At 43.4% G+C, this 16,727-nt stretch overlaps 1 protein-coding gene across 1 annotated transcript; it reads right to left on the bottom strand.

Moving 5' to 3' along the window:
• Nucleotides 1–4,100: 4,100 nt before the first annotated feature.
• Nucleotides 4,101–15,497, bottom strand: LOC139583312 (phosphoenolpyruvate carboxykinase, cytosolic [GTP]-like). Its single transcript, XM_071414244.1, has 10 exons — nucleotides 14,853–15,497; nucleotides 10,580–10,792; nucleotides 10,024–10,208; nucleotides 9,379–9,585; nucleotides 8,982–9,169; nucleotides 8,523–8,685; nucleotides 8,073–8,288; nucleotides 6,061–6,198; nucleotides 5,741–5,836; nucleotides 4,101–5,279 (listed from the first exon to the last, which is right to left on the bottom strand). The coding sequence occupies exons 1-10, from the start codon at nucleotides 14,882–14,884 to the stop codon at nucleotides 4,810–4,812; spliced, it is 1,908 nt and encodes a 635-aa protein (XP_071270345.1). The 5' UTR covers nucleotides 14,885–15,497; the 3' UTR covers nucleotides 4,101–4,809.
• Nucleotides 15,498–16,727: the final 1,230 nt, after the last annotated feature.

Here is a 16,727-nt window from a genome sequence, read left to right as displayed (position 1 = left end):
TCCCTCTCCTCGCCCCTACCTGGGCTTGAACCAAGGACCCTGTGCACACATCAACAACTGCCTGCCACGAAGCATCGTTACCCATCGTTCCACAAAAGCCACGGCTTTTGCAGAGGAAGGGGAACAACTACTTCAAGGTCTCAGAGCGAGGGACGTCACCGATGGAAACACTATTAGCGCGTACCCCGCTAACCATTTCACATCGGTTAAACTTACCCCCCTTTTGACCTCCTACTTTTCCGCTGCAACCAGTGATCCGGGTCAACAGCATCAATGTAACAGTATACCTTCTGTCCCTCTCCTCGCCTCTACCTGGGCTCGAACCAGGGACCTTTGCACAAATCATCAACTGACACCCACAAAGCATCGTTACCCATCGCACCACTAAAGCCACGGCCCTAGCAAGATTGAATCCTACTAATATTGAATCCTACTACACTAGCTCCGATGCTCGTCGGATGTGGCAGGGCTTGCAAACCATTACGGACTACAAAGGGAATCCCAGCGGCGAGCTCACACAAGCCTGCCGGATGAGCTAAATTACTTCTATGCGTGCTTCGATGCAAAAAACACTGAAGCATGCATGAGAGCACCAGCTGTTCTGGACGATTGTGTGATCAAGCTCGCCCATAGCCGATGTGAGTAAGATCTTTAAACAGGTCAAAATTTACAAGGCCGCAGGGCCAGACGAATTACCAGGATGTGTACTCCGAGCATACGCTGACCAACTGGCAAGTGTCTTCACTGACATTTTCAATCTGTCCCTGGCCGAGTCTGTAATACCTTTATGTTTCAAGCAGACCACCGTATTCCCTGTGCCCAAGAACACCAAGATAATCTGCCTAAATGACTACCGACCCGTAGTACTCATGTCTGTAGCCAGGCTGGTCATGGCTCACATCAACACCATCATCCCAGAAACACTAGATCCACTCCAATTTGCATACCGCCCCAACAGATCCACAGATGATGCAATCTCTATTGCACTCAAAAATGCCCTTTCCTACTTGGACAACAGGAACACCTACGTGAGAATGCTGTTCATTGACTACAGCTCAGCGTTCAACATCGTAGTGCCCTCAAAACTAATCTCTAAGCTAAGGACCCTGGGACTAAACACCTCCCTCTGCAACTGGATCCTAGACTTCCTGATGAGCCGCACCCCAGGTGGTAAGGGTAGGCAAAAACACATCTGCCTCTCTGATACTCAACACGAGGGTCCCTCAGGGGTCCGTGCTTAGTCCCCTCCTGTACTCCCTGTTCACCCATGACTGCGCGACTCCAACACCATCATTAAGTTTGCCAACGACACAACAGTGGTAGGCCTGATCACCGACAAAAATGAAACAGCCTATAGGGAGGAGGTCAGAAACCTGGCAGTGTGGTGCCAGGACAACAACCTCTCCCTCAACGTGATCAAGACAAAGGAGATGATCGTGGACTACAGGAAAAGGAGGGCCGAGCGGGGCTGTAGTGGAGCAGGTTGAGACCTTCAATTTCCTTGGTGTCCACATCACCAACAAACTATCATTGTCCAAACACACCAAGACAGTCATGAAGAGGGCACAACAACACCTATTCCAGGAGACCGAAAAGATTTGGCATGGGTCCTCAGATCCTCAAAAACTTCTACAGCTGTACAATTGAGAAGATCCTGACTGGTTGCATCACCGCCTGGTATGGCAACTGCTCGGCCTCCGAACTCAAGACGCTACAGGTGGTAGTGGGTACGGCCCAGTACATCACTGGGGCCAAGCTTCCAGCCATCAAGGACCTCTACACCACGTGGTGTCAGAGGAATGCCCTAAAATGTTTGTTTATTTTTTTGTTGTTTAATGATATATATTTATTTTCTTCTATTACATTTTTTTTACCAATTCTTTCCCCCAATTTTGTGGTATCCAATTGGTAGTTACAGTCTTGTCTCATCGCTGCAACTCCCTTACGGACTCAGGAGAGGCAAAGGTCGAGAGCCGTGCGTCCTTCAAAACACGACCCAACCAAGCTGCACTACTTCTTGACACAATGCCTGCTTAACCTGGAAGCCAGCCACAAAAAATGTGTCGGAGGAAACACCGTGGCGACCGTGTCAGCATGCATGCACCTGGCCCGCCACTTGAGTCGTTAGAGCGCGATGGGACAAGGACATCCCTGCGGGCCAAACCCTCCCCTAACCCAGACGACGCTGGGCCAATTGTGCGCCACCCCATGGGTCTCCCGGTTGCGACAGAGCCTGGACTCAAACCAGGATCTCTAGCAGCACAGCTAACAACTGTGACGCAGTGCCTTCGACCCCTGCGCCACTCGGGAGTCCTCCAAAAGGCTTCTTAACAGCTTTTACCGCCATAAGACTGTTGAACAGCTAATCAAATGGCTACCCAGAATATTTCCATTGACCCCCCCTTTTTTATGCTGTTGTTTATTATCTATGCATAGTCACTTTACCCCTACCTACATGTACATATTACCTCAATTAACCTGTAACCTGTACCATATTCTCCCCTGTCATTGCAATGGTGAGAGGTTAGCATGTCTTGGGGGTATGATATTTGCGCGTCTATGAACAAAAGTTGTTGATAAAGTTAATCATAAATCAGGTTTAATACAAGTTGCAACAGGGAGACAACAGCCAGCATAGAAGCAGAGACAATGTCTTACTGGCCTCTTGGAGACAGACCCTTTATTTCCTAATCAGACCAACAAATGTTCTGTAAACATCTATTGGAGACAGTCCCTTTATTTCCTAATCAGACCAACAAATGTTCTGTAAACATCTATTGGAGACAGTCCCTTTATTTCCTAATCAGACCAACAAATGTTCTGTAAACATCTATTGGAGACAGTCCCTTCATTTCCTAATCAGACCAGCAAATGTTCTGTAAACAACAGCCTCTTGGAGACAGACCCTTTATTTCCTAATCAGACCAACAAATGTTCTGTAAACATCTATTGGAGACAGTCCCTTTATTTCCTAATCAGACCAACAAATGTTCTGTAAACATCTATTGGAGACAGTCCCTTTATTTCCTAATCAGACCAACAAATGTTCTGTAAACATCTATTGGAGACAGTCCCTTTATTTCCTAATCAGACCAACAAATGTTCTGTAAACACCATCCTCTTGGAGACAGACCCTTTATTTCCTAATCAGACCAACAAATGTTCTGTAAACATCTATTGGAGACAGTCCCTTTATTTCCTAATCAGACCAACAAATGTTCTGTAAACACCATCCTCTTGAAGACAGTCCCTTTATTTCCTAATCAGACCAACAAATGTTCTGTAAACATCTATTGGAGACAGTCCCTTTATTTCCTAATCAGACCAACAAATGTTCTGTAAACACCAGCCTGAGAGGCTTGTAGGAAGTCAAAACAAAAGGCAGTGGCTTTGTTAGCTATTACAGAATCAATATTTCACAGAATACAATAACAAACTGTGTGTCCTCGGTCCTTGTACCTCCAGTCTGGCGTCAATCCCTTTCAACATTTAGGAGTTTAGAGATACTCTGAATGATCGGCTATGAAAAGACAACTGACATTTACTCCTGAAGTGCTGACCTGTTGCACCCTCTACTACCACTGTGATTATTATTATTTGACCCTGCTGGTCATCTATGAACATCTTGGCCATGTTCTGTTACAATCTCCACCCAGCACAGCCAGAAGAGGACTGGCACCCCTCAGAGCCTGGTTCCTCTCTAGGTTTCTTCCTAGGTTCTGGCCTTTCTAGGGAGTTTTTCCTTGCCTCCGTGCTTCTACACCTGCATTGCTTGCTGTTTGGGGTTTTAGGCTGGGTTTCTGTACAGCACTTTGTGTCGTCAGCTGATGTAAGAAGGGATTTCTAAATCAATTTGATTGACAATCCACTACAGCATTGAGTCTGGTGACCATCAACCCAAGTGTTACAAACAGCACACTGGAAATCATGTTACAGAAAGGTCAAATATATAAATATGCTGAACATTATATGAATCATTCTAAACTGAATCTGAACTTAACTCATCTTAAATATTACCAATACTTATTAATGTTTTATTTATATATTTTGGGGAGTTATGTCAGTTATGTTTGGTGTTAATCAACAGACACAATTGAGGCTGAATTTAAGGTCGTTTATTAATTGCACTGTAATAAAAACCTTCACATTAAATCTCAGTTTTATTGGTCCAACATGTTACATATCTCATGTGTAAACATTAGATCATAATCATTTTTATTGAAAACAATACAAAAGTGACAGAAAATTCTAATGAATCTTTCCCCCTGAGCCAACCAGAAGTATTTCCTCATCACGCTCCAAGCCAATGGCTATTCAGTAATCCCAGGTACTAGCGAGCAAATACAAATATATTGAGGTGTTAACATTCTGTTTAAAAATGTTTAAATGAATGTGGATATTTAAGCTTGTCCTGATTAGATATGATTCTTTGGGCTAAAGCTTGTAAACATCCAATGCCTTTATACTTCATTGCAAGATGTCAGTAAGGTACTGTTAAAACACTGATTCTGCTCCATCACCTTACACCTACTGATATAGCCACTGACAGTGTGTGGTAGCATGAACTGCATTCGTCAGTGATGCAGTCGCATCATCTCATTGTATTTTCTTACAATTTAGAAACTTTGGTTTACATCTACCCACATATAGGCAAAGCAGTTTCCACAAAACTGAAATTAGCTTGTTAGTAATTTTTTGTCAGTCCCACCATATCCCCATCCCCACCATATTGCAGCATCAGCGTAGTGTAATGTCCAATAGTCAATACTTTCTCTCTTCTCTCTCTGAATCATATGGTCCTTCTGCCTCTCAATCTCTGACCCTGTCCTCCAGAGCCTTCAGCTCTCCCTCCACCTGTTGGGGGAGGTCGGCTCCCACCTGCTGGGTAAAGTACGCCCTCAGCTCCTGGGTCTCCTTCTCCCAGAAGGCCTTGGGCAGATCGAAGAGGGCACCCATGTCCACCTTGCTGCCCAGTCCCTGCAGGTTGATGGCTCCCTCCAGTGGCACCCAGCCCACCATGCTCTTCTTGGCCGCCTCGTCCTCTCTCTCACGGCTGCAGCGCTTGAAGATCCACTCCAGAACGCGGGCGTTGTCGCCGAAACCCGGCCAGAGGAAGGAGCCCGACGTGGGGTCCTTCCGGAACCAGTTGACATGGAAGATCTTGGGCAGGTGGGTGGCGCCCTTGCGGGTCTCCATGCTCAGCCAGTGGGCCAGGTAGTCACCGAAATTGTAGCCGAAGAAGGGGCGCATGGCGAAGGGGTCGTGCATGATAACCTTGCCTGGAGAAGAAGAAAAAAACCATTTTATTCAAAAGGTCATGGTTTTCTTCATTATCACTGAGAGGAATCAGGGAAAACAGTATACCATCATATCAGGTACAATTAACCTTAGAGAGGTTTTTACTGTCTACTCTATAGACAGCTCCTATCCACTTAAATGTTAGAACTGTTCTGTATTTAACTAGGCAAGTCAGTTTAGAACAAATTCTTATTTACAATGACAGTCTACACCGGCCATAGCCGGACCAATTTTGCACCACCCTATGGGACTCCCAATCATGGCCGGTTATGATACAGCCTGGATTCGAACCAGTGTGTCTGTACTGACTCCTCTAGCACTGAGATGCAGTGTCATTGACCGCTGTGCCACTCGGGAGCCCGAAACATTAATTAAATGATTTGATTAACTTCGATTTAATTCTATGACAAGCTCTTTAAATGTGGTTAATGAGGTACTGTACCTTTGTACTCAGCAGCTGCTGTGGCCTCAGATCTCATAGAGGCTCCTACAAACACACCGTGGCGCCAGTTAAACGACTCGTACACCAGAGGGACTCCTGGGAAACAGAAGTCAGAGCAACAGTGTAACAGTGTCCCAAAGTGACACATTGGATAAGAATGTCAAATCAGTCATCATAGGGAATCATTTGTATTGTTCTCGTTACATTAACCAAGCTGTATCATTTACAACACTAGATGCTAGTATGAAAATATATAGTGGTAATCTTATATGACCTACTAAACCAATGTTTTAGTCATTGGATCAGTAGAGGCCACTCACCCTCTGGCCTCCTGCCCCCGAAGATGATGGCGTCAATGGGCACACCCTCGTCACTCTCCCACTGGGGGTCGATGATGGGGCACTGGGCCGCCGGGGTACAGAACCTGGAGTTGGGATGAGCACACAGGCCAGAGTCTCCTGTGAGGAAGAGCAAGAGGGTGAATATGATTGGAAAATATTATTACTGTTAGAAATTAATAGTATTAGGACATTAACATTTATATTACATTTTGATTTGATTGTATGCATATAAAATCACTTAGAAACATTACATTATAATTAACACTAATAGATTCATGGATAAATGCTATGTAGTGATTTACAAAGAGACAGCAGTACTAAAGTGTTGCAGTATTTTCTCAAACCAATGACAATAAAAGGATAGTATCATGCCGTGTCACCAGGTGTCACTATTAAGACTACAGCAGAGGTTTCCAACCTTTCCGGTTCGGGGGACCATCAAATCACAGTCAAAAGCTCAAGGACCACCAAATCACAGTCAAAAGCTCAAGGACCACCAAATCACAGTCAAAAGCTCAAGGACCACCAAATCACAGTCAAAAGCTCAAGGACCACCAAATCACAGTCAAAAGCTCAAGGACCACCAAATCACAGCCAAAAGCTCAAGGACCACCAAATCACAGCCAAAAGCTCAAGGACCACCAAATCACAGCCAAAAGCTCAAGGACCACCAAATCACAGCCAAAAGCTCAAGGACCACCATTTGCAGAGTCGCAGATTTAAAAAAAAAAAAAATGTACATCAACTTTCTCAGTAGTCAAATTTGGCCCATTTTAGCAGTGAATGTAACAAATTAAAGCTGGAATCCTTAGTTGCTACATCTATTTTGGGACTTATAAATGAATGATATATACCCAGTGATTCCTGAAGAATATAATCCTCATGAGTTTTGTTCAACTGTCATACCCCATACTCCAAGTCGATATTCCCGTCATAAGAAGTAATTCTCCCTCGACCAAACCCACAAATTGGGGAAAACAAACACTATTTCCCATTGACCCCCATTCCAAAAGAGACAACTTCATTGTCCAATGCACATGTAACCAGGTCAAAAACCCTGACCTACGGTTCACAATGCTCCCACGTAGGGAAATAAAGCCTGCGAGAAGAGTCCTGTGGCTACAGGTTATTCGGCGTGGGAAATGTGGGGACCCGATGTCCAAGTAGACTACACGTTGCTATGGGTGTGGGAAACATTTCATCACAGGTAAGACATTTCACTTGTTTTAGTCGATTTGTAACTCCACTCACTAGCTGTATAGTCTGTTTGTGTTGTTGGTCTTGTCTAGCTCAATGTTCCACTCACGTGGCTGCTAGCACCTTCATGAAAAGGGGCATGAAGGAAGCCCTACAGTCAAGATTACATTATTCTAAGTAGTGAGAATGCTCAGGAGCAAGCAATGTTGAAAAGTCATCTTGTACTTCTCTTAAATGTAGTTTTGTAATTGACTAAAACAAGCAGATAACAAAAAAACTGCATTTAAAAAGGTCAAGTATTTGCTGTGAGCCAATGGGGTAACCTAGGTAACCACAGGTTGTTTTCCCCACAGCCGGTCAGGGCCGTGACAATCGACTGGGAGTATCAGAACCGAAAATACAGTAGAAGCTTGTCCAATGTTTGTAAACAAAGTAAATGGAAACAAACACTGCCTCAACACAAGGTTAAAACAAGTTTTTGATATATTTGATGGACAGTCCTTGCATTCATAGCTCTTGCTTTGAATTTAAGAGTGGTTACATTTCTACAGGTCCATCACTCAGCTTTTTACCAAAACATTGTTTCATTTAAAGATTCCAGCTTAAAAGGCTTATTATTATTATTATTATTCCTATGATAAACAATTTGCATTGTGAAAAGTTATGTAAAATTGCTTATAATACAATTAATACTCCCAAGATATATTTTATTTGTATTAAATAAATAATAATTTAAAACGACCACAGGACCAACACAGGTTCGTTCCCACTGCACTACAGTGAGTCAACTCTACCTGTTTTCCAGGCTTTGCCGTGCCAGTCGGTCAGGGAGACCCCTGCGGCAGGGGGGTCCAGTCCCTCCCACCACACCCCTCCGTCGCTGGTCTCGCCCACATTGGTGAACACAGTGTTTTTGGCGATGGTCGCCATGGCGTGAGGGTTGGTCTTCAGGGACGTGCCGGGAGCCACACCGAAAAATCCGTTCTCTGGGTTGATTGCCCTGAGTTTACCTGAGAACAAAGTGACAAGGACAGTGAGTGACAGAGATGCATGTATGGATTTGTTTCCTGAAGGAAGCACAATGAACTCTAAAACAGGAGGGAGTTGATGGTTATAGCTTCAATGGGTTGTACAAAATGTCTGACCATGAAATGAATAGCCTGACAGTAAATTCAAAGCTTGAGTATGTTACGGGTCGAGTCTTTACTAGTCAGTGTGTGTTGACTGTGTATCCCTCCCCTCACCCTGACTGTCGAACTTCATCCAGGCGATGTCATCTCCTACACACTCCACAGTCCAGCCAGGCAGCGCAGGCTTCATCATGGCCAGGTTAGTTTTCCCACAGGCACTGGGAAATGCTGCCGCCACGTAGCGCTTTACTCCCTGAGGATTGGTGATGCCCAAGATCTGGTGGGGGAGGAGTGACAGAAAAGAGAGGACAGAAAAGAGAGAGACAGAGAGACCGAGAGACAGAGTAATGCATTGAGTAGTTTCTCCCATAACGTAGGAATATCACAAGAGACTAACTAACTACTCCCTGCTACTGTATGAGGTACCGACTATGGATCTGGCAACCCATCTCCTGATATTGCAGGTCAGCACAGATATTCCTGTCTGCTCTTCCTGTCTGCGATACAGTATTCCTGTTGGAACCCCTCCAAAAAAGGGAATTCAGTGCACCCCTATCAGTTCCCCGTTCTCACCAGCATGTGTTCGGCCAGCCAGCCCTCGTCCTTGGCGATGCGCGAGGCAATCCTCAGGGCGAAGCACTTCTTCCCCAGCAGGGAGTTGCCTCCGTAGCCACTGCCGAACGACAGGATCTGCCTGGTGTCTGGCAGGTGGGAGATGAGTACCTTCTCTGGGTTACACGGCCACGAGTTGACCAGGGGAGCTGGGAGGGGGACCATGGGAGGATAATGGTGATGGGAGGGATGAATGAATATAGAAGCAGTGAATGGAATTAGAGTAAATGGTGAGACTAAATGAAATGAGGCAACTGGTGGTTGAACGTCACGTATGGCATACAGCTGGATGTGTATGGTTATGTAAGGGATGTGATGCATGACAGCAGATCGAGAGAGGGCCTCTGTGAAATGGTACCTTTGAGTGGGAGGGGTCGACCGAGGGAGTGCTGGCAGCGCACAAACTCTGCCCCCTGTGCCAGTTTGTCCATGACGGGGGTGCCCATGCGCGTCATAATGCCCATACTGGCCACCACGTAGGGCGAGTCTGTCACCTGCACGCCAAACTTAGACAGCGGAGAGCCCACCGGGCCCATGCTGAAGGGGATCACATACATGGTTCGACCTGAGGAAGAATGAGGAAGTTAATTTAAATAAACATTGAGAGTTAGACATTATTTTTCATTAGAGACAAGTCTCAGTTAGCTGATTAAAAGAGTTGGTGTCTCCCCCAAAAAATTCTCCCTTTTCAGATAATTATTTAACTCTACATTTTAATCCTAAATTCAACCATTCTATCTTTTAATGACTGCTGGCCCTCTCACTGTCTAATTAGACTTCAGTGGTATGACACTATAACACTCGACTCCACGTTGAGGTTTAAGCCCGGTTTTCTGGTAGGCAAAAATAGGCATAAAAAAAAAAGTGATGAACCCAATTTGACTGAAGAATAATACTCCATTACAGACAATTCATTTAGTGTAGACAGCTGAAACTATAGACGGGATGGTGTAAAACCTCCAGAGAGGCCAGAAGGAGAGGAGGGTTGTGTACAGTCCAGTACCTGCCATGCAGCCTGGGAAGCGGTCCTGTCTGGCCTTCTGGAAGTCACCCTCGCTCATCCAGCTGCCCAGCTGGCTCTTAGCCCCCCCATCAGGGATAGGGATGGTGTCCCTCTGGTTCTTGGTAACGATCACAGTCTTACTCTCCACCCGAGCAACGTCCTTGGGGTCTGTACGTGCCAGCCAGCTGCACAGAGATAAAGGCCATAAACAGACTATTAAATTATCTTATCATTCTTTATGGTAGAGTGAGAATAACAGGCTTTTGATGAGCTTCAGGGCCACAGTGGAAAAAGTGACCCAAAAGACTGATATTGTTGTAAATTAATATGACAGTCAGCCAGATGACTTAGTTTGACAGACTTAGTACTCTCAATAACGTATATATTCAACGTAAGCATTCTTTACTAACCAGAAAAATCACAGTTAATGTATTATATTCTTCTCTACATTACCTTAGCTCACTATCTTACTGCTTCCTGCTTCGTGACATACAGAGCCAGATTCCCACCATTCACAGCGGTGATAGAGTACGTAGGGGACCACAGCAACACTCACCAGTTCTCATACTTGGGTAGCCTCTTCACCATGCCATCTTTCTCCAGGCCAGCTAGGATGTGAGCAGACTCCTCTGCGCTCCCCGTCACCACATGCACATTGGCAGGCTTGCACTCATCCACGGCCCTCTTCACAAAGTCAGCCACCGCTGGAGGCAGGGAGGGGATCGAGGCTAGGGAGCGGACCCCCACGGATGTCCCCACTCCACCCCGTCTGTACCAAGACACAGGGAGGTAAAGAGTGGTTGTGTTACGAAGGCTGACAGGAAGGGGAACTGTATTCAAAAACATACTGTACCATAATATCAGCTGTAAGAGGAGCAGTACTACGATCATTTAACAACTTGCAGTTATTTTATTTTTTTTAAAGATACCCCAAATGGATATCAAATTTAAATCTGGTGTCAAAATAGGCAACAATACAAACAACATTTAAATACTGGGTAGCGAGATGCATAATGGTAGCAAGACACACAATCAACCTCTTCAGTATGGTTTCAGGGATGCAAATTCTATGGAGAGCAGATTAGAGGACAATGTGTCACTATAATCCTACTATTAGTGCTAGTGAATAATCCACACATCAATAATACATAGGGGTAATGGACTAATGTACTGTCACTTCTCAGATCGCACTTTTTAGGGTTTCCTCAAACAAAGGCAGGCACTGTGAATGTGTTACTTCTGAACATATTGTAGAATAGCATTTCATGATCCATACATGTTCCCCATGATTTAAAAGTCTGTGAGACATATCCCATACCTTCAAGACTCAAATGACTTTCATGAGGAAAGGCCATTGACAGAGCAGCCATCTTCCTAAGCGGTTTGGTTCTGCTGCTCTTCCTCAGGCTAAGTAAGAATGTAAGTAAGTAGCAGGAAGTGGGCAATCTAATGCAAACTGTGTCCAGGGCAGTGCAACCGGAGACTTCAGCTCAGAGCTCTTTATAATGGCAGGGGCACGTAGGGGGGGGGCTTTCTGTTGTTTGTTAACAGCAGTGTTCATAAACAAGGGCAGAACACAATCAGTTACAACATGTGTGAGCAATCTGACGAGCTGACTAGAAAAACCAGGCACGATGGCTGATGGTTTTACAAAAAAACGGACATTTAAAAAAATAAGGCTGAGAATGACGATATGGGTTCTCAGATAAAAAGTTCAATTGAAGAGTGTAAGACTCATTTTATTGACATGTCTAGGAACTGATTTGGGCTCTCTCTTTGGCTCTGGGAACTGATTTACAATTGAACTCACTTTCCAACTCATGGCTATAGGTCCATTGACTATTTGGCTTGAAATTCAAAAATCACACTTTTCTACGAGTTGAAAGATTATTTTTTATTTAACTAGGCAAGTCAGTTAAGAACAAATTCTTATTTACAATGACGGCCTACTGGGGAACAGTGGGTTACCTGCCTTGTTCAGGGGCAGAACGACAGATGTTTACCTTGTCAGCTCGGGGATTCGATCTAGCAACCTTTCGGTTACTGGCCCAATGCTCTAACCACTAGGCTACCTGGTAAAAGTGCTAGCACGCAGCCAGTCCCAATTGGCTGCATCATCGGTGTCATTAAACTTGACGTGTACATAACGGCCATTTCTAAAGGAAGGGTTAAAGGCTGCCCAGTGCCCTAGGTGCAAACTGAGAAGATAACATGTTGTTGATGGAAAAATGGCATATTGCCAAGAACAATTCTTGCCCAACATCACAGGGAACAAGTGTTATTTAAAACACTGTTTAACCCTTTACGTGATGATACATCATCTTAAAGAACTTCTCCAGTTCATGAAGTCTCTTATAAGTGACACATTTCTGCATGCAGTCGACCAGATGTGTGTTGAGAAAGTTCAGACTGGGAGAGAGCAAGCAAGCAGACAAAAAAAAAGAAATATGAACCAGGAGAGGAGAAAGGTTAGGCTTTACACCTTTTCCTCAGTGTAGAATGCCATGCTTCAGGCCACTTGAAAAAAAAAACAGACTTCACTGAAAATCTATTGAGCTTTTGTTCTGTCATGCAAACATCTAAACTATACACGTGCTGCACAATATTACAAGAAAGAAAAAAAATGAAAGGAAAGAGAATGTGCTCAACATGTAACATGAGCTCATATGTACTGTATAAGCTCTATATGTTTCCATTTTAGGGTATGGCAAAAGTCCCAGCTCCCACTACAAGTACCATAGCAGCACAGTTCAACTTAAAGAGTACAAATCTGCCTGTGTAATTTTTCAATGTAGCTCACCAAACATAAGCTATATTTAATTACGAGCGCACCCGGCTTTCCCATTGTGGGGCGCCCACAGACATTTCTGTGAAACCGAATGTAAAACAAGGAACAGGCTACAGTATTATCCTGACTTAGTCAGGGAGAGAAACATGTGAGCACAACGATAACCATAACAATGTATCATTTCTCAACCGCCTGTGGCCTTCTCTTTGGGTCCCAGTTGAGCTTTGCATTGTCTCATTTACACCAGGACAAAAATGTAGACCAATCACCATGCACCACAGTCACCCCCCCCCCACCATATTGAATGTTAATAGCTTGGTCCAGAAGGAATTTTCAGGAACTGAGGAGAAATGCATGTAGCACATGGATACTGGAAATACATTCATTCACCATGCATATACATGCAGAAGTCATTAAAACTCCTATGTCAATTACGCAGCTACACAAATCCTGACAGTGCACTCTCTTGACAATCTAAAAAAATATAATGCACTTTGATTGTGTATCAACACTCATGCACCAATCACAAATGCACAGACACATAGATCCTCTCCAGACAAGATGCACTCAAGACTGCTCACGTTTACTTTTTTTTGTCTCCGTGTGACGTCGCCAAAGCCTAGAGAAAGAGTTGTGACGGGGAACGTAAGAGATTCAAAATGAGGGACATTGAGCACGTCTCTTTGGGCAGTCCTGTCTCTCACTTATTATAACAGGATCTTGAAAATTCTTTCCATCATTTTCTATCTCAGAGGCAAACAGCTTTTGAAATATGTTTGGTCAGATTTGTGCACTTCCAAATCTGCCTGACACAAACCAAGACACAGACAGAGATGTCGGGGTGTGCTGTGCTATACGTCTGAAACTATTTCATAACTGACAATCAAGATGTAGATGATAAATGGCTCACTGCTTCGCATTTCAGTGCTTCGCAAATTCTTCAATAGGACCTTCCATTCTACAATGGGGACATTTAAATGCTTAGTTTGTGGACATTTAATCTGTTGTTTATGTATCCTTGATATTTGGTTACGATGTATCTCTGATATTGCAGGGCGTGTGTATTCCCAGAGTTTGCCGCCATAAACATATACCCTATCATAAGAAGGATGTTTGCCTAGGATTTCTGCCAACAGACATACAGTATCTTGAGTGAGATAGCAATAACAACTGATTAAAGTATCCTATCCACGATAGGGATATTACTAATTCATGAAAACTAATTTAATACCATCTTTAGGCTACCATTGCAGTTTATAAAATGTTGAAAACCCATAATGTTGCTGAGTAGGCTACACTATACTCTGCCATGGTTGGTCAATAAGGAAATACACTGAACAAAAATATAAACGCAACATGTAAAGTGTTGGTTACACGTTTCATGAGCTGAAATAAAAGATCACAGAAATTTCCCATACAAATAAAAAGCCTATTTCTCAAATTTTGTGCACAAATTAGTTTACATTCCTTTTAGGGAGCATTTCTCCTTTGCCAAGATAATCCATCCACCTGACAAGTGTGGCATATCAACAAGCTGATTAAACAGCATGATCATTACACAGGTGCCCCTTGTGCTGGGGACAATAAAAGCCACTCTAAAATGTGCAGTTTTGTCAAACACCACAATGCCACAGAAGTTGAGGGAATGTGCAATTGGCATGCGGACTGCAGGAATGTCCACCAGAGCTGTTGCCACAGAATTGAATGTTAATTTCTCTACCATAAGCCACCTCCAATGTAATTTGAGAGAATTTGGCAGTACATCCAAACGCAGACCACAATTGAATTTTTCAATGGCTATTTGAAAGCACAGAAATACCGTTTAGAGATGCTGAGGCCCATTTTTATCTGTGACCAACAGATGCACATCTGTATTCCCAATCATTAAAAATCCATTGATTAGGCCCTAATGAATCCATTTCAATTGAATGATTTCCTTATTTGAACTGTAACTCAGTAAAATCTTTGAAATTGTTGCATGTTGTTTATATTTTTGTTCAGTATAAATTGAGTTTTAAATGGCAAAATGTTAGATACTCACCTTCTGATAAGTCCAAGCAAAAGGCACGACATCTTGTAAAATACTAAAATGGGGTAATGAAATATAAAAGTCTAAAAAAATAAATATATAGAGAGAGAGAATAAGAGCGTCGTGTGCCCTTTAGCACCAACTACAACTCATATCGGATTGGTCTATGAAGACGAACTGCAATGTGAGGTAGCCCAGTACAGGCTAATGAAAGAACTTTGCACTTTGCAACACGTGTAACAATTTATCGGAGGCATACACATTGACTGAATCTAGGTTCTGCGCATCGCAGTCGACGATGATGCTTAGGTTGATAAATTTAATGCAAACGAATAGCCTACCGATTGCATATATATATATATATATATACGCAAATGTATATTTATTTCGTCAAGTAATCCAGCAGTAGGCTATTGATGTAGCTAGATCTTCGTTATATCCGTTCAGAAAAGGTTATAAAACCGGACAATCAGAAAACTAATAAAAGGACCGCGAGGTGTCTGATTTTGTTAAAATTACTCGCTTTCAATAAAACATGAAACAACTAAGAGGAGCATTTCATACAACTATCCTATCCCTACTCCTGCCTCCTTCACAGCCAACCAAACCGCCTCTACCGGGTGATGCAAGTTCTGAAGTTCCTGTATCCGCTAAGACACAACAGCCGCCCTGGTGACCCTCATATATACTTCAGCAATGGTGACTGGTGGTGGATGTAAGGCACGTACGGCCTATGGAGAATCAATGTTGAGGGAAATAGTTGTTCGCTTTTGGTGTGTGCTCGAAAGAGACATGCAGAGTCAGCTGAATAAATGCAAAGTCATTGAAAAAGAATAGTACAGCGGAAGGATATCTCAAAATGACAATATTGGCTCCGTAAATTCTATTGAGCCAGCTGGTGCAATGCAGGTTATCCAACAAAAGTGTTATTACATAAACTAGTAGGCCTACCTAAATTATTACACACTGCCATAGGACAAATAGGCCTGACAAATTACCGAGACTATGTCATCATGATTGACACCTGCGTTATGAGTAGATACCATAACCTATCATGACTTCTGGGCATCTTTAGTTTGATTTTGATAAGGGCAACTATGAGCAGTATGAAGCATACTAGGCTGAAAGTATATGGGATTCATCTAAAGATATTTGCTATCTGTGATACCGCTATGTTCTTTCTATTTTTCATTGTACCTTCATTCAATGTGTAGGAGGCCTGAGCTGTATTCGTGGATGGGACAAAAAGCTTCTGATCTGTTGACCAGTTCTGTCCAGAATCTACCAAGCAATTCAATGTCTGAGCCTGGTCTGAGAGATGCAAATTGCAGATTTCCTGTTAATGTTTCCAAGTTAGAGAGGGAAAGAGAGAGGAAAAGTTCAAGGGGAAGTTGTGTGGACAGTGAGAGAGAGAGAGAGAGATACTGACAGTAGGGTAGACAGAGTTCAAAGGAAGATGAGCCCCCAGTGCCACTGGTTAAACTTCTATAAACTGTGATATGGCCAGCAGAATCAGACGACATATTATGGAGAACACCATGCACTACTAATGCATTCACTCCCCCGCCCACAGATGCAGTCCTCGGTTATCAAAGAGAACATTCAGAAATGCTGCTGCTGGCAAAAAAAAAGGCATTTGAAGCTCAAATCATGGTTGGAATGTGGACTTAGTCTTGTTATCTTACATTGAGAGTCCATGAGAGAGGCCTATCATAGGTTACACGTACGCTGATAAGGGAACAACTGAAAAAAGTAAGGTCTCAACCAGACCCTTCTCACACCAAGTAATGTGGGTTGTTTGATTTGATTTGACACCAAGTAATGTGGGTTGTTTGATTTGATTTGACACCAAGTAATGTGGGTTATTTGATTTGACACCAAGTAATG

Source organism: Salvelinus alpinus, chromosome 8, assembly GCF_045679555.1.
Source record: "Salvelinus alpinus chromosome 8, SLU_Salpinus.1, whole genome shotgun sequence".
Taxonomy (NCBI): domain Eukaryota; kingdom Metazoa; phylum Chordata; class Actinopteri; order Salmoniformes; family Salmonidae; genus Salvelinus; species Salvelinus alpinus.
This window is presented reverse-complemented; position numbering and strand designations above follow the sequence as displayed.